General features: G+C 42.7%; 1 protein-coding gene across 2 annotated transcripts in view; it reads right to left on the reverse strand.

Moving 5' to 3' along the window:
• Window positions 1-18,097, reverse strand: part of FAT1 (FAT atypical cadherin 1) — a 125,969-nt gene that overhangs the window by 44,701 nt on the left and 63,171 nt on the right. For both annotated transcript variants that reach the window (XM_077775054.1, XM_077775055.1), the window contains exons 4-6: window positions 5,465-5,526; window positions 1,394-1,723; window positions 605-815 (exon numbers count right to left, since the gene is read on the reverse strand). In XM_077775054.1, the coding sequence (XP_077631180.1) occupies window positions 605-815; window positions 1,394-1,723; window positions 5,465-5,526 (603 nt within the window). The remainder of the gene's footprint in view (window positions 1-604; window positions 816-1,393; window positions 1,724-5,464; window positions 5,527-18,097) is intronic.

Here is an 18,097-nt window from a genome sequence, read left to right on the forward strand (position 1 = left end):
CCCCCCCCCCCCCCCAAAAAAAAGATAAAACTGACTTAGGCATGTCATTTTTATTACAGGGTCATTTAATCTAGTGAACACTGCTTCTCACATTCCCAAAAAGTGGTAAATCAAACTTAAAAAGGCCATAGTTGGCACCACCATTTTTAAGTTATACAAATAAAATTTGTAAGCTTATTCCCTATAAAATACTGACATGAGACAGTCACACAGGCAGTTATTTTAAGCATTCAAACCATATTCACTAAAAATAGCAATGTGCCGTATGTTATGTATCAAGAAGGAAAATTTGCTTTTGAACCAAAAACATTCAAATTTCTAACTCTTGGATGGATTTTTGAAAACCTTATTTTTCTATTAGTGATGCACGGCACCTATTTTAAACAAGTTGAATACATGCTGGATATTACAACACATTTGCAATCAAAATACTTCAATTTAAGACAAATTCCCCACTTCTAGGTCTTGCTCCCAATTTTAAACCCTGAAATGGGACAAAAAAAATCAGAAGGAGACAGGTTCTCAAAGACAGAAATCAAAGACAAGACAGGTTCTCCTCAATGTAACTTACACACGGACAACGAAAACTTGGAGCAATACTTACCAATGATATCAAACCAAAGAGGTGTGCCAGGAGGCTCCACAGATATCACTCCGATCATGTGAGCGACCGGGTCACTTTCCATGACCGTAAAGGTAAAAAACGGTTCTTCAAATGAAATGGGCTCCAGGGATGGTTTGGGTTTGGAAATCCATTCAATGTGGAGCCGCGTGGTTGATGACTTTTGGGGGCGACCATTATCAACTGCCTTAATCTATAAAATGTACGTAGAGGGGATAAAAGAAGCAAATTGGAAGTTACATCCATCACTGAAGCACAGATCAGTTTGGTCTTCGACTAAGCCAATTTCAAACAGTATGTGTATTTGTGTATTCCCCACGTTTAAGGTTTGATTAGAAAGAGCAACCTCTTAGGGTGCCTGGGTGGCTCAGTTGGTTAAGCATCTGACTTTGGCTCAGGTCATGATCTCACGGTTCGTGGGTTTGAGCCCCGTGTCGGGCTCTGTGCTGACAGCTCAGAGCCTGGAGCCTGCTTTGGATTCTGTGTCTCCCTCTCTCTCTGCCCCTCCCCTGCTCACACTCTGTCTCTCTCTCAAAAATAAACAAACATTAAAAAATTAAAAAAAAAAAAAAAAGCAGCCTCTTCACGCCACACTCAACGTAAGTAATAACTGGAGTGACAGCTGAAAAGGACAACCTGTTACATTTCCCAAAGTTAGGTCACAAACACTGAGGCTACTTATTGAAGAAAGAAGAAGTTATAAGAGAAGTGACAGAGACCGGATTAATGGTCAAAGTGTGTAAGAAACTCAAAGACTAGATCTTAACTCACTGAAAGAATATCATATTCTCTGGCTCCAGAGAACTTCTTGGATGAAACCACTCCAGTTTTCGGCTCAATAAAAAATTTGCCATGCTCGTTTCCGTCTTCGATGCTGTAAGAGATTTCTGCATTGGGACCTTCATCTTTGTCCGTAGCGATAACTCGGTAGATGGGCTCGCGCTTGGCGTTTCGTTCTCGTTCTGGTCTCTCCCGCTCTGGGAGTCTGACTTTGTAGAACTTTTGTAGGAACTGAGGTTTGTTGTCGTTTTCATCAAGGATTTTCACAATTACTCTTGCAATGGTGGATTTGGGGGGGCTACCGTTGTCTGTCACGGTTACCTGTGTGGGGAAGGGAGCAGGTCAGGAGAGGTTTTTAAAAACAGAACTATATACAAAGTGACCACCTTCCTCCTAATTAAGGATAACCCGCAGGTGCACAAACCGCTACATCTCACCCAGTTCTATGACACATACCATCTCCTTTCCTGACAACAAGAGGCGAGGCGACACGTCCCATTCAGACAGGGACCCGCGGAGCGAGGCGCGGGCTGAGGAGGAGGCGGCGCGAGCCCCGGCTCTCCCCTCGCCACGGGGCCTCTCCCTGCGCGGCCGCAGCTGTAACGCGAACGTCGCCAAAATGGCGAACTATCAAGAATGTCTTCTTTTGAAGCCAAGGAAGAGCTACAGGAAGATTCTGCTTTTCAATAGAGCCCTCTGAGGAATAACATACACTCTATACCCTTAAAAATCACATCTCCACATACTGCATGAAAAACTTTCCGTTTTGAGCTAAATCACCAACTTAAAATATGTGCAAAGTCACGCGCCTTTTCATTCTAGCTGTCACCCTTTTGTTCTGTCTGGTTCTGTTCTTGCACAGGAGTCTTCCACGTTTAGCAGGGCAGACATAAAAATTGTCATTCCAGACCCACTTATTATTAAGATTTTCAGTGAAAGAAATGTAAAGTAACTGTCATTCTAATTATTCATGTATTCAGTTTAGGAATAAAAAGCTGAGGTCCTGATAACTGCACTGGTGAATGGTTACATATGCATAATTTCACCCCTAAATCCAATGCCCGTTTTTATTTTGGTGTGTACGTTAAAAGCAATGACCCTAAGAATAGCTCTTCTCCTCTCACCACATCCTCCAAAATTAATGACTGAAATACTAAAAATAGTCAAGTATACTGAAGGTTTTTGTGGGACTAATTTTTTTAAAGCTTTGTGAGTATAAATCTGTTGTTTATAAAAGTGTGACTATATCCTAATAGTACCCGTCAAGGCTATTTAAGTAAAGTAGTTGCTTCTCTGTAAGTACATGATTGGGGAGCCTGGGTGGCTCAGTCAGTTAAGCATCTGACTCTTGCTTTTGGCTCAGGTCACGATCTCGTGGGTTCATGAGTTCAAGCCTAAGTCTGTACTGCCAGTGCAGAGCCTACTAGGGATTCTCTCCCTCCCTCTCCCTCTTTCTGCCCTTCCCCCCACCCAAAATAAAGAAGCTTAGAAAGAAAAAAAATTTTTTCAAATAAAGTGCATGATTTACCTGCCCATACTCAAAATAAAAACAAAATTTTCAATTACTATTTCATTTTAACCTCTCAAAACATTTCCTTTGCACCAGTTTTCATATAATCTTTAGGAAAAAGAAAGAAAATTAAAAAGAAATATAAGCAAGCGCTATGTTTTATAGTAATCCTCACCAACACATTTTTAAGTTTGGGTTCAATAACACAGCTTTTTTTTTTTTTAATGTTTTATTTATTTCTGAGAGAGAGACAGCGTGAGCAGGGGAGAGTCAGAGAAAGAGGGAGACAGAATCCGAAGCAGGTTCCAGGCTCTGAGCTAGCTGTCAGCACAGAGCCGGAAGAGGGGCTCGAACCCACAAACCGCAAGATCATGACCTGAGTTGAAGTCGGCTGCCCAACGGACTGAGCCACCCAGGCGCCCCTCAATAACACAGCTTTTAGCATGGAACTGTTGAAAAACTCTTCAAGACAGGCAAATCAACACCGGTGTCGGCCCTGGAATATGCCACCGAAAAGGACTACAAAAGACAGACAAGGTATGTAAACAAACCGCTATGCAGTCTTATTTCCCACCGATGTCTTGGTATCATCTTCAGAGTCCTAAGTATCTTACACTTGCTCCCATCCAGCCTGGACGTTTACCACGAATGGGCCGCACTGGAGTGAGGCGCACAGCGAGCAGGTGTCCCGTGCGGCTCTAGCCGGGGCGCGGGCCGGATGAGATGCCCATGCCGGGGACCTGCCACTCCAGTTTGCCACCAGTTCCTTTTCTCGGGAACCATATTCTCCCTTCTGTCCATCACTGTAGTGACTGAATGAAAATTCCAAGCTCTGCTCTACCGAAAGGAAACAGAACTCAAGGGGGCTGTATGACCTACACGTGGACACAGCACGTGAAGAAATTACTAACTGTAATGGCAGCTGTGAAACCGCGCTTTCTACACAGGATAGTCATGCGCACACACTGCAGAGCTAGAAAAGCTACCTATTTTACGGGCAATTAGAAGATCAGACCAAGGGGGCACCTGGGTGGCTCAGCTGGATGAGCGTCTGACGTCAGCTCGGGTCATGATCTCTCGGTTGTCCAGTTCGAGTTCCACTTCGGGCTCTGTGCGGACAGTGCAGAGCCCCCTTCAGATCCTCTGCCCCCTCTCTCTCTCCCTCCCCTGCTCATGCTCTCTCTCAAATGGAAGGAAGGAAGGAAGGGAGGGAGGGAGGGAAGGAAGGAAGGAAGGAAGGAAGGGAAGGAAGGAAGGAAAGGAAAGGAAGGAAGGAAGGAAGGAAGGAAGGGAAGGAAGGAAGAAAATCAGACCAAGGATGAAATGAGATTAAGCAGGCAGCATTATGAACAGCAATAATGTAAAAAGAGAGAGAGCTAAATATTAATAAAAATGATAATAACAAAGCATAGCTTAGAATTTTCTGAAGAACCCGCACGGGCAGAATGGAAGATCTGTGCAGATAACTCAACAAGCACTTGGTCTTTTCCAGGTCTGGCTCCAATGATCAACACTGGCATGTAACATGTGACAGAGGGGTGTCTGCAGAGGTTCCTCATCTGCTCGGCTCTGCTTCCCTCCCTAAGGGCGGTCTCTTCTCAGCCTCCTGCTGGCCTGCAGGCCACGGCTCCCAGCAATCGGATCCGGCCCGCTGTCCACAGGCCACTGTCCCCACTGCCTCCACAGACCCCTATCCCTGTGCCTACTGGGTGCTGACCATCCACCAGCAAACCAGTCAAGGACAAGCTGTGTTTCTTCTTTCAGGGACTAGAAGGCATTTTAAGTCAGCTGTGAGCACGAGAAGCCTATCAGAAAAGACGTCAGGCTTCAGTCTCTCATTTTAGAAATGTTTAAAAAGCACACGCTTCCGGGGCACCTAAGTGGCTCAGTCAATTTGGCGTCCAACTCTTGATTTCAGCTCTGGTCATGACAGCGGGGTTTGGGAGTCTGAGGCCTACACTGGGCTCCATGCTGACAATACAAAGCCTGCTTGGGATTCTCTCTCTCTCTGCCCCTTTCCTGCGCTCTCTCCCTCTCTCTCAAAATAAATCAACAAAATTCAAAATTATTTTTAAAAACAAAACACAAGCTTTCTTCAATTCAGTTTACAGTGGAAAAACAAGGCAATTATTTAAGAACAATGATAACAAAACCTGAAAACTAGCTACAGTTGAAGTAGATCTATTATCATAAAACATCCTGAAAACAATACTAAGGAAAAAGATGTAGAAGGCATACAGAAATACATTGTATGTTAATGAAAAGGAAATTTCAATAATTTCATTTTCATCGGTTTGTTCTGTGCGTGTTGTGCATGTATAAAGCACAAAAATGTGAGTGGTCCTGTATTTTGGAAACAGAAAGGGATTTAAAGGGGCATGAAATACACGCCAAAGTGTTTCTTTCCCTTTTATTGTCCTTTTTAATTATGACCAGGAGGCAATATAACAAAATAGCAACAATTAAGAAGACTAGTTAATGTGACCACATTCTTTCCCGTGATATTCATAATTACAGTATTTTTAAAATAATTAAAATAAAGAAATGCTTACTTCTAATATATGTTCATCCTGCTGCTCTCGGTCCAGTTTCCTTGATGTTGTTGTGATAAGACCTATAAAGTGGTAACAATTCATTAATCATAACAGATAAAGTCAATTACCAAATACTGTTATGGAAACCACAGTGTGTGCAAAAGTCTGAGCAAATCTCAGATCCTAAAGGGAAAAAAAAGTGATTAATCCAGGTCCAATCATTTTATTTACAGCCAACAGACTTCACACGGTCTCATTTTAATGGCTCTTAAACACAGGAGATAAAGGACAGAAGGATGAAAAAGTGGCAAAACTCCAATCAGTCACCTTCTTTATGCGGCCAGTGGTTTGAATACACATTTTTGTCAGGAGAGTTTTTAAAAAGTTAAGGTGAAGTTACCCAGCATTTCAAACCCCTCCAACTTCTGCAGAGATGATGAAGTATGAAGCGACAGAAAAGATCTGCTGTAACTGTATTAAAAAGGACCACTGGAATATCTTTCGCTGACTATGATTTATTACCTCCCCATCATTTACCCTTGTAAGTGAAGACTGGTTATAAAAGTAATGTGACTTTCCAGGAAATAGTGCTCAGCTATCAACTAATCTCCAATGGAAGAAAAAAAAAATAAATGATCCTCAAAGAAAAGCCATATTCTTCATTTCTTTGATTTTTCTATCAAACTAGAAAATCTGTAGTTTCAATCTCTCTCTAGAACTTTAATAACAGTCGGTTAAAGTGTCCACATAGGTTGGATCCTGGAAGACCGTGAAAACTGATTAAATACTTTCTATACTTCACAAAATACAAACAAAATCCCCCCAACCACTGAGATATCCTCCACTGCTGTGCCGATAACGGCCAGGGGTGGACAGAGGGGATCTGACATCAGATCAGAGGCTCAGGTGAAACCTTCTGAGCCTAGAAAACCGCCAGCAACAACCTTTCTTGCCCAGCGTTTTGTGGTTTTTCCACAGGAAAATACTTCAAAAATAATGTATATTTAAGAAGAGACTTTATCACTATAATTGATTTTCCCCTATTATCCTAAGTAATTTCACACAACTACCAATTAAAGGCTATTCAAAACGATTCTCTAAATTTGTAAATGAAAGGCTCGTGCTTTCATTTAATGTGAAGGATTTTTTATCCCTAAAATAGTGACTAAGGATCTCAATCAACATTATCTTCTCCACGATTCAGTGAAGCAATGCACTCTTGCTAATAAAAACAACAAAAGACTATATTATAAACTAGAATCTGGGTTTTTTCCCAAACCTAACTTAGAGATTAAAAGAGGTTCAAGGAAAATGCACGGCAACTGCTTAATGGTGTAAAAACGTTGCTTCTTGTGGCATAGGTCTGATTTTCTTTCGTCAAAAAACCTTTTTAAATTAAGCCCTCTTTTTTTCCTATCAAATGTTTACCACTTTCTGACTGTGGTTTTAAGTAGTTCAAGAATGACAGAAAATCACTGTGATTAGCCCCATCTTACTGTCCTAAGGTGTCCATCGAAAAGTTGTCACCAATGGCAACGGCCTGGCATGTTCTCAGCAAAACAGGGCCCCGCTTCTGTAGAGCATCATCACTTGTTGCGAGAATGCCCGTTAGCAAGTAAGTTTCTACAGCCAATAAACAAATGTCTATTAGCAAATACAATTCCCCACTTACAGCACAAGGACATGCCCACATCTATGTGACAAACTCAACACAGAGACAACAAGAAGCAAACCTAGGTTGATTATTCGCACTCTCCATATGCTTCAGATTAATTCTCTCCTGTTAACTCAAATGGAACATTAATTTCGTTTGAATGCAATGAATTCTAATGCCCCTTCTTACGCATTTTTTTTTAGCCTAGTTACTGCTATCCACTCTTCCCTCTCAGCTTACACATCACTTCTGAGGCCTGACGTGACAGGTGTGCGCGGGGTCCTGTGGCCGGGCCCCACGCTCCCACGTTTGCTGTATCGCATCATCACCCCACCGCCGTCACTATCCAACCTCCTCTCGTTGCCTGCAGAGCCTGTGAGGACAGACCCTCTGCCTTCCTTATGCTGCTACACCTCTATTACCCTAAAAAAAATACTTAAGTGTGTGAACGCATCAATTCCTTAAAACCATGAAAGAGCAGCGTTAAAACTGTATTTGAGTGAGAGAGACACCTAAACTACACTAAACTTGGAATGTGTATGCATTTGTGAGCACATGAGCTAATATACGAACTCATACATGAGCTGAGAGAAAGTGATGCAACAGTGATGTATTACAGGCAGGACGTGCCAGGCACCGTGACAGGCGGTCCAGGGGACGGTGGCGTCCAGCAGGCAGGGAGAGGCACGCACGCAGGGGGCCGGTCCGCGGCCCACGGGTTCGGGTTATACCACGAGCAGCGGAGCGTGTGAGGAATAAAGGGAACGGCGGGCCAGTCGTATGAAAGCAGGGTCCCGCCACGTTCGGGAAAGCCACGAAGGAGCCGAGGAAGCGGTCCGCTGAAAGGGAACCATGAGTCCCAGGAACTGGGGGCAGAGAATGTTAAGGGGGAAGTCCCTCCTCCAAGTTCATCAGAGACGCTTAGCCGAGGGGCTGGGAGGAGAGCCAGTAGGGCAGGCAGGAGACCGGGGCAGGTACTGCTTCATGAACAGGACACTGCGGAGCAGCTACCACAGAGCCAGGTGGGGAGGCGCGCAGAGCACGAGGGCAGATGGAGGTCCGGACCCGAGATGACCAATACAGCAGCCACAGGCCGCGCGTGGCAACGGAAATTTGAATTGCACGTGCGACAGCTTATGAGCGCGGAACATACTTCAGTCTGACAAGACGACCTTTCTTTCTAGACTCACACCGCTCCTACCCAAAGAAATCCTACCAGAAGGGCCCCGGTGCTCTCTTCTGCCGAATGGCACCCCCAGCGGGAGGCTGTGCCAGGGCTTCTGGGAGCGCTGGGGTGGCAAGGGGGCCCTGGCCCTCAGAGAAGGGGGAAATTAATGCTTCCTGTGGAACTTGCACACAAAATGAACCCTGGTGAGAAGACAAAATTTCCTAACAACGCAGGAAAATCCTAGAAAAACCGTGGATGGTCCCTGGAGGAACCCTTGGGCTTGCAGCAGCCACCTGCACGGGGAGCTACCCCAGGGAGCCACGTTCAAGCTGCCCCAGTTCAGCCGTGCAATTCATCACTCACTTCACACCCATTTATTTCCACTGCAATTCTGTGCATCTCGATGCTGCTAATCCTTCTGCCGGGCCTACGTGACAAGCACCTATTTCAAAAGATGAATCTGAAGTGTACCTTTCCTATATACCCAGCACATGTTATTAACCCTGAAGGCATGAAGTATCCTAATAAGGAGATCCATTTCTTTCATTTTAAATATCTGTGTTCATCTGTAATGTTTATCACTAAATCCCAGTAGAACCTGTACTGATAGAAACAGCATGATACTTCCAATTAGAGAGAAACTTTCAACATTATCAAACCGGCTGTCTGGGCCATAGAAAAGTCAAACTGTCCTGGGGCCACCAGTGTGTTATGATCGGGGCCAGGGCTACAGTTCAGAGTGTTTAGGGATTCTTTTCTTCCCCATCACCCCACACTGCATCATTTACTGCACTTTGGGATGTAAGTCACTCTGACTGTGACTTACATAAAATCTGAGGGAACACACACACAATCCACAATAGTTAATCATTATTCATTTAGTAGGTCAAAAAAAGCAAGTGAGAAAAAAGAAAAGTGGACAAAAGCATAAAAATGTATATGCAAGCGTTGCCTTTTGTACCTTTTCTGTGGAGCACTATTAAATTAAAAATAGAAATACAAAAACAGAAAGTTTCTTTACTTGGCCTACGAAAACATCTCATTGTGCAGACCAATACTATTATAAATATATAAGTGAACTGAGACAGCAAAAACACTATATTCTCACCAAGTCACAGTTGCCAGTTTACCCCATAAATCTATGTGAAACTAAGAAGCCGAACTTTCCTGTTAGATGATTATTAAAAAACAAAACAAAAACTATTCATAGTGTTCCAATGTCACTTTAGCATTTACAGAAGAGAATCCATTTTAGAAGAAAATCAGATTAAGTAAAATGCTTCAATATAGAATTTTACTGACATTTCTTATAAATCAATACCAAAATCCATCTCCAAACTTCTCCAAGTTTGAGAGATCAAATGGACATCACGAAAGCAGGGCAGCATATAAAGATGAACATCAAAGAATTCGCCGGTGAAGGTAAGATGAAACGGTCCGCAAAGCTGGAGCTATATTTAGGTATTCATTCAACTACTCTGGGGGTGCACTAAGAATGCAGAGATGACTAACAGGCTTGTTTTCAAGAAACAAGGGTGAAAGAAGGCGAAGGCTACGTTCAGGCAGCAGCAATACAAGAGTGAGCCTAGAGTCAGAGGGTGCGGACAGGGCCCGGGGAGAAAGCAAGGGCTCCGGCTGAGGTTTCTGTATTCCAAGGAAGCTTTAACCTGGTGGGACGATGAGACACACGTAGTCTAGCCATCTCCGTTGTCCCGGGAGACCACCAGCCCACCGCCCAACGCGCAAGCGAGGCCAGCCAGTACCAACGGGCCTCAGAGCGAAGCAGCGGAGGGACCGAATCTGCATGAAAGACGGGCCAGGCCTGAAGAAGACCAGACGTGCCCAGCAGAATCCTATACTAAATTATGGGGGTGGCTGCTTCAAGCCACTAAATTCTGCGATGGTTTGCTCCACAGCAAGAGTGAAATAATGCATCATATGATCTCACCTCTAATTGTTATCTGACTTACTACATGCCAAGGTACTGTGCTAGGAGCTTTACATAAAATTCCTCACTTAATCCAGACGTATGCAAGTGGCGGTGTCTATACCATCATACATACATTACCACTGTTACAGGCTCAGAGCGATTAAACTGCTTACTCAAGGTCATTCAGCAAGATGGTGATATGGGAGTTCGATATACCCAGATCAGAGTCTGAAGTCCACAATAAAAATGAGAGAACCCAGCAAGGGACTGAAAGATTAGGTTCTATAAAAAATGGTTTCAAACATCAGTGCTGTGGATTTAACTAGATGGCAGCCAGAAATGGAGGGGGGAGAAATTTCTGAATAGGATTAACAGTCAACCACAGTGAGAGAGCAAACCTTTGTGATCAGTAAGAGTTTTTAAAAAACCAAAACTGTTGGGGCGCCTGGGTGGCTTAGTCGGTTAAGCGTCCGACTTTCGCTTAGGTCATGATCTTGCGGTTGGTGGGTTCGAGCCCCGTGTCGGGCTCTGTGCTGACTGCCAGCTCAGAGCCTGGAGCCTGTTTCAGAGTCTGTGCCTCCCTCCCTCTCTCTGACCCTCCCTGCTCACGCTGTCTCTCTCTCTCTCCTAGAAATAAATAAAACAATTAAAAAAAAACAACACCAAAACTGTTAAAAAGAATAAAGGGGGGGTACCAAAGAAGGGGGAAAAACTCTACCCACCTAATTCACATTTCCTATTACTCTGATTATTTTTCTCTAACCCCTGCAACTACTTTGGCTTGTATACTTTTGCTCATTTTATAAAAATGCATAAACTACAACAACACGTGTTCTAGAAAAGCAGGTGTCGAAGAGAACTTCCTGTGATGGGCGAGTCCTTCAGTCCGCACTGTCCAGTATGGTGGCGCCCAGCTATGTGGCCACTATGCATTGGAAACATGGCTAGTGTGACTGCAGAGCTGAATTTTTTAAGCTAATTTAAATGATTTAAATTTGAATAGTCACGAGTCATCTCTGCTTTTTTAGGGCACCTCCAATTTTCAAATTATCCATGTCAAAACCAAAAACTGTGACACCTTCAACAGTCAAAATCTTTTTCTGTGGTTAGGATTTGAGACAGTAATTCAAGGGCAAACATATATTTGCTATCAAAATTCAAATTCTGTAAAGATCTGCCTTAAGCCAAAGGAGTGACAAAAGGAAAACTTTCCAAGACCTTGACACGCTGACACTGCTCCACGTTCCCTTCCCAGCATCCCTTCTCACTGGTCTCCTTCCTCACTGGGTTCAGCTGACGATGAAGAAACCTGGTTGGTGGTTGTGAGTCTTCAACTTCACCTAAACACCTAAACATCAGGAGTCTCTGTGGTGAGGGGCGCCTGGGTGGTTCAGTCGGTTTAGTGTCTGACTTCAGCTCACATCACAATCTCACGGTTCGTGGGTTTGAGCCACACATCGGTCTCTGTGCTGACAGCTCAGAGCCTGGAGCCTGCTTTCAATTCTTCATCTCCCTCTCTCTACCCTTCCCCCACTCATGCTCTGTGTCCCTCTTTCTCTCTAAAAAATAAATATTAAAAAAATTTAAAGATTCATTGTTTGAAGACTTCTGGGGGAAAAAAATCAATATTCTTTCAATTTATACTTTTTGCTTCTCATAATCTCTAAGAACATTAATCAATGAAATGTATGTTCATAAGCAGTGACGATGTTGTCATAAGGTTAACTAACTCTGTCACCCATTTGTTCAGTCTGTATTATGTCATTCAACCTGGTTTCTCTTTATGTCTTCCCCAATGTGTCACTTTGAAACATACATATAAAAACCCTAGGACAAGGCCTAGGTCCTCAAAGCCATACAATTCATTTAAGGAAATAGCCCTTAGATCCAAAAGGTACAAACAAGTACTACACTATGATCTCATAGCTTGCTTTTTAGGCAACACTAATTGTGTGCTTCCCAGGACCCACCTCTGGGCTAAGCCTCTTACATAGGTCATTCTCAATGAATTAATTCACAGCAACCCATGAGGGAGCTACTAACAGAGTATCTTAAGGTATCTGAGGCTTCTGAGAGCTAAAGTCACAAGACTAGTAAGGGGCAAAGCGGAGATTTGACCCTAAGTCCATTTGATCCCAGAGACCAAACTCTCGGCTCACACAAATAACTCTGTGTAGATCATAATTACTTAATATGTAGAATGATCACACCGCACAACCGTTCGGTGAGCACGTACGAGTTTCTCACATTACTCCAGGAGGACCTCTCGCCATCCAGTCTGGCTTCCTGTGCGGGTGCCCTCGCGCTCTGTATCCCTCACACTGTTAGTAATCATGGCGCTGTGTTCAGCAGCCCTTGACTGCAGCCATGCAGTTTCGGTATGTTATTCTCAACGGTTTTCCCCACTGATTCTGCTGCAACACTTTACTATATTCTGTTCTTCACAAAGTTTAAGAACTTTTGTTGTGGCATATCAAGTATTTAGTTTAAGTCATAGGTCTTTCGGTGAGGACAGGGTGGTTTCTTCAGGAACTGTTACCACTGTGATCTGGAATTTGACTTCTACCTTCCTCCTTTCAGCCCATCCCAGGGATTGTGCGAGGGCATTCAGTGTGCTTTAAAATGAAGGACAATTACGATAGAACTGTAACACCCCAGAGAGTAGACAGTAAAACCTGACACGGCTCATGCAAGTTCTAGACAAGTACTACAAAAACTAAAAAGGTAGTATATTTATATACGGTACATTGTATGTGTTGCAGAAATGGGTCTGGAGAGCCTACGTGAAGATTCTAACTGCTCTTAAGTTACTTAACATCTTAAACATCTCCCAGATGTTTAACATACAAAAACATCTCCTAGAAGCTTCCTGACAAATCTCCAGCTACAGGCCCCAATCATTAAATCCTGTTAAGTTAAATGAAATGTAGTCTTCCCAAGATAAAAATAAACAACTATCTAAACGGCTGTATCAATTTCCATGTAGCAGCATAGTTTCCTTTTTTCTGGAAATTACCTTTGGTAGCACCAATGCATGGTGGTCCCTCCCCCAAAGATAGGTCCAACCTGAAACCTGTGTGGCTGTGACCTTATTTGAAAACTAGCCTCTTAACTTAAGCCATAATTAAGTATTTCAAGGTAAAATCACTCTGAATTTGTGGATGATCCAAAATGTGATGCGTCCTTTGAAGAGTAAAGCAGAGAGAGATGCGGAATGCACAGACGTGGGCCACAGGGCCCCGTGGAGGAGGAGATACACGCTGGAGCGCTGCTGCTACAAGCCGAGAAAGTGCCAGGAGCTGCCGGAGAGGAAGAAGCTAGGAGGGATTTTCCCGGAGAGACTTGAGGGGCACGGCCCCGCCTATACTTTCCCTTCTGCCTTCTGGCCTCCGGAACCGAAAGAGTGTGAACTTCTGTTGTCTGAAGCCACTGAGTTCGTGATAACTTGTTACAGTAGCCTGAGAAAACTAATACACCTTTTTATTCAGACATCAAATGAAAACACTGAAAATATACGAAGGGGTGAGAGGAGGAGGGGGAAGGAAAATTAGGTAAGGATGGCAAACAATTTCATAATCCAAAAAGAATCACTCATGCCGGCTGTCTATATTTTATTATTGTCTTCATTTCAAATATGACTTTATGGATATCAGTATGTCATGAGATAATTAAAAGGCAAGTGGATTAAAAGAAAGTCTTAACATCCAAAGATGGTTTGGGGTGGGAAAGTGCCAATGTTCCAAATAATTCAAATTAATTGTGTGCTTTCCCTCGAAAGGCCGGGGAAGCCGGCTCTCAGCTCTGGGGGTGGGGTGGGTCCTGAACTCTTCTGGCTGAGAATCACACATCAGCTAAGTCTTCTTTTTCTTAATTTATAAAACATGCAACCAATTGAACATCTGTTGTATCTTTAACTGTATTATTTTTCATACCTTATCCTCCAACATAGTAAAATAAAAAGTGCCTAAGCAGTCAGCCTTCAGTAACCCTATTAACAATAATTACAAATACTAGCTTAATGCCTATAAAATACAAAATCCCAATTAGAAAGCTGTTTCAACTAAAAACCAAGATAGAAAAGACTCTTCTATTCTGAATAAACCAAAATAATTTCTTACTGCTCTTTTTTCTTTTCCCTCTTTTTTTTTTTTTTTCCTCCTTGCTGATTGTTTAAGAGTTCTCTGAACAAGCACATTAGGCCTCAGGGTACCAGGAGAATAATAAGAAAAAACATCTTCAACAACCATTTACCTAGGAAAATATTCTCTGTCAGAAAAAATTTACCCGTGCTTGCTCCACATTTGCCACAAAGATCCTTTCCAGTTTAGCCAAAATGACCCCTCATTCATCTTGCATAAATTAGAGGCTAAGAAAAAAACAGCAAAATGCCTTCTACCAGGAAAAATTAACATAAACTATACAAAATAAATAAAGAAGAGAAGTCAGGAGTTAAAAACATTTTAGCAAGTTTATGGGAGGTGTATTTTAAATTTTGGGCTCCTGAATATTTTTTTTCGTTTCCATGGTAAGCTACTGAAATATAACCATTTAGTTACTACCAAAGAACTATAAGGACTTATCAAACATGGAACATAAAGGCAGCAATACAATTAGAACTTTTTAAAAAATATGTATGTATTTCGAGAGAGAGCATGTACACAAGCAGGAGAGAGGCAGAGAGAGGGAGAGAAAATCCAAACCAGATTCCACGCTGCCAGCACAGAGCCCAACACGGGGCTTGAACCCCTGAACCATGAGATCACAGCCTGAGCTGAAATCAAGAGTGGGATATTTAGCCTACTGAGCTACACAGGCACCCTCTTTAAAATTAATATTTCTTTCTTTTTCAATTTTTTTTCCTGTGATATTTATTTCTGAGAAAGAGAGAGAGAGAGTGAGAGCAGGGGAAGGGCAGAGAGAGGGGGAGGCACAGAATCTGAAGCAGACTCCAGGCTCTGAGCTGTCAGCACAGAGCCTGACACGGGGCTCAAACCCACAACGGTGAGATCATGACCCGAGCTGAAGTCAGATGCTTCACCAACCGAGCCATCCAGACGCCCCTGAAATTAGTACTTCTGAAGTATTTTAAAGCAAGGAGGGCACAGTGCCACAGGGAAGCGGGAGACCCTAAGTGCAGAATTCCATGTATCACATGATTGTCACTCAGTATTTTCCATGGGACACTCTACCTTACAGATCTGTTCCTGACCAGCTTCAATCAAATGAGAATGTTCTCAGAACAAGGCTAATTACTGCAGTTTACAAAGATCTCAGCTCAGGGACACGTGGGTGGCTCAGTCGGTGAAGCATCCGACTTGGGCTCAGGTCAAGATCTTGCAGTTCTGAAGTCTGAGCCCTGCATCAGGCTCTATGCTGACACCTTGGCGTCTGGAGCAGCTTCAGAGTCTGTGTCTCCCGCTCACTGCCCCTCCCCCGTTCGCACTCTGTCTCTCAGAAATAAACACGAAAAAAAATTTTTTTTAAAACCAACAACAAAGATTCCAGCTGAAGTCCCGAGGACCACACAGCAGGGAGACAGAAGGCAGAGAAACACAACGGGAGACAGCATTTCTCTGCCCAAGCTTGTAAGACCCCGCTTTCCAACAGGGGAACTGAAAATCCTATGAATTCCACTGTTTTAAAAATGTTCGTCGGTCAACTGTGAAATGAGCACTGAGCACCAACCACACGCTCAGCGCATCTGGTCCGAGGACGGCGCGGCAACACCGACACGGGCAGGCCAGGGAAGGCAAAAAACGCCCACCGGCAAAAGGCGGAGCAGCGCCCTCGGAGAGCCAGGCCTCCAGGCCGGGAGGGCGCCGCCACCTCAGCCCCGGCCCCAGAGCTCGGNGCCGCGCCAGAGGTGGAATTCCATCCACAGACTGGCAAGGCTGGCAAGGCGCTGGGACTCACTCAGCTCACGTTTCCAGAGTCCCGCAGAAAACCTTTATAAGATGAATCGAATGACCACTCTAAAGCCACAGGTAGTGCTGCGTAGGAATTTATACCCTCAAGCCTCCGAGGCTTCCCTTCTGGCTTTAATTCTACTTTACTAGCCGTTTCTTGTTGAAACTTCATGGCATGAAAGCTTAAGATAAACAGAAGATCAAAAGCCAAATGCAATTTATTGGGAATTGCCTTCGACATTCCTATAACCGTCGGACAGAGCAGCGGCACAGAGGGAAAGAAACCTAATCCATTTTGCCAGGTTCACATCACGCTGACTAAAAGGCAGGTAAATGGAAAATCTTAAAATGCTGGTCCTTAAAATAATTTTAACAAATGACACTCAGCAGCATGTATATATAAATAGAATGCCCCTTAATAAAACTGACCCTAAGGATTCTATATTGACGGATTTCAGGAAGCAAAGCAGATCCACTTCAACATGTGCAAAAAAGGCAAACAATAAAGCTTTTCCTTCTTTCAGACTTTAAGGATAACACATTTTACTAGGAAATTTAAAAAAAGCAGAGGAACAGGTATAAAAATCCATGATTCTTCTTTAAAATATGTACACATCTTTGAAAGAAGTCCACATAAATAAATAAACTTCCCCCNAAAATGCCATTTACTTTGAGTTAAAAAAAAAAAGTGGTCACAATGTGACAGTGGACTACAGCCAGGATGAGCACCCGGCATACCTGCAAACTTAGAGGTCACAGAATTTTAGTTCTTCACCATGGTTCATGGATCACTCCACATAAAATAACACACACACGTGCGTATACATGCATATAATTTACATGTACATAAATACCACCTAGTCTACCTGCAATCAAATAACATGTCTTATACTGAACTTAAAATAATTCTACATCAAATAGTCCATCTTGCATGTAAACAAATGGATGAAAAACAGGCCCCTAGATAAAGCTGTCCTCTACAAAGCATAAATTTTAATTTGGTACTTTTGTGTGTGAATAAGTTTACTCAGAATGAGAGAATGGGGGAAAAATGGAGGAACTGGTCAAAGATGTGATAAGTATACATACAGCCGACGCTGAGAGCTGGAATTTCAAGCTCTGAAATATTTTTAACAGGACACAGCAGGACAAAGAAAAGTGTGAAATCTCAAAACTTGGAAATATTTTATTGCCTAACGAGAAAGTTTTTTTCTCAAAGTAGAAGAGATCTCATAGTTTATCATCAACTTGCTAAACCTTATCTGAGGCTTTGGCCTTGATAACTAATATTGAACTACCATTCTTCAAGAAATAATTTTAATGACCTGAAGAAGCAAAACACAGATTCTCTTTTGTAAGCATTCACTGCTTACAGCAATAGGCAAAATTTTCTTTATTTATCTGAAGAATATCAAATAATCTACCCCCTGAGAAATGAATCAACAATTTAGTCCAACTAGTAAATACATCAACATATCAGGGACCAGAAAACTACCATCAACCTGATTTTGTATGACTTGCAAGCTAAGAATGGCTTTTACAGTCTTAAAAGACTGGATTAAAAAAATCAAATACTGTATTGTGACAAGGGAAAAGTACATGAAACTCAAATTTCAATGGGATAAATAAAGTTTTATTGGAACACAGCCATGCTCATTCATTGCCATATTGTCTATGGCTGCTTTCGGTCTACAGTGACAGAGCGGAGTGGCTGTGACAGAGACTGTATGGCCTGCAAAGCCTAAAATATTACTACCTCGCCCTTTACAGAAAAAGCTTAATGGTCTTTGCAGTATGTGGTTAATAGAAAAGTAAGTTTAAACATCTAGTGTTATTTAGAAGCTTTGTTCTTTTTCCCTTGAAGATATTATAAAAGATTAGCCAAAAAAGTTAACAGAAGTTTCATTTAAACATCTAATGTGATTTAGAAGCTTCATGCTTTTTGGCCTGAAGATATAAAAGTTTTAAAAATGTTTATTTTTGAAAGAGAGAT

The sequence above is a fragment of the Crocuta crocuta genome, unplaced genomic scaffold (genome assembly GCF_008692635.1).
Source record: "Crocuta crocuta isolate KB4526 unplaced genomic scaffold, BGI_CrCroc_1.0 scaffold734, whole genome shotgun sequence".
NCBI lineage: Eukaryota > Metazoa > Chordata > Mammalia > Carnivora > Hyaenidae > Crocuta > Crocuta crocuta.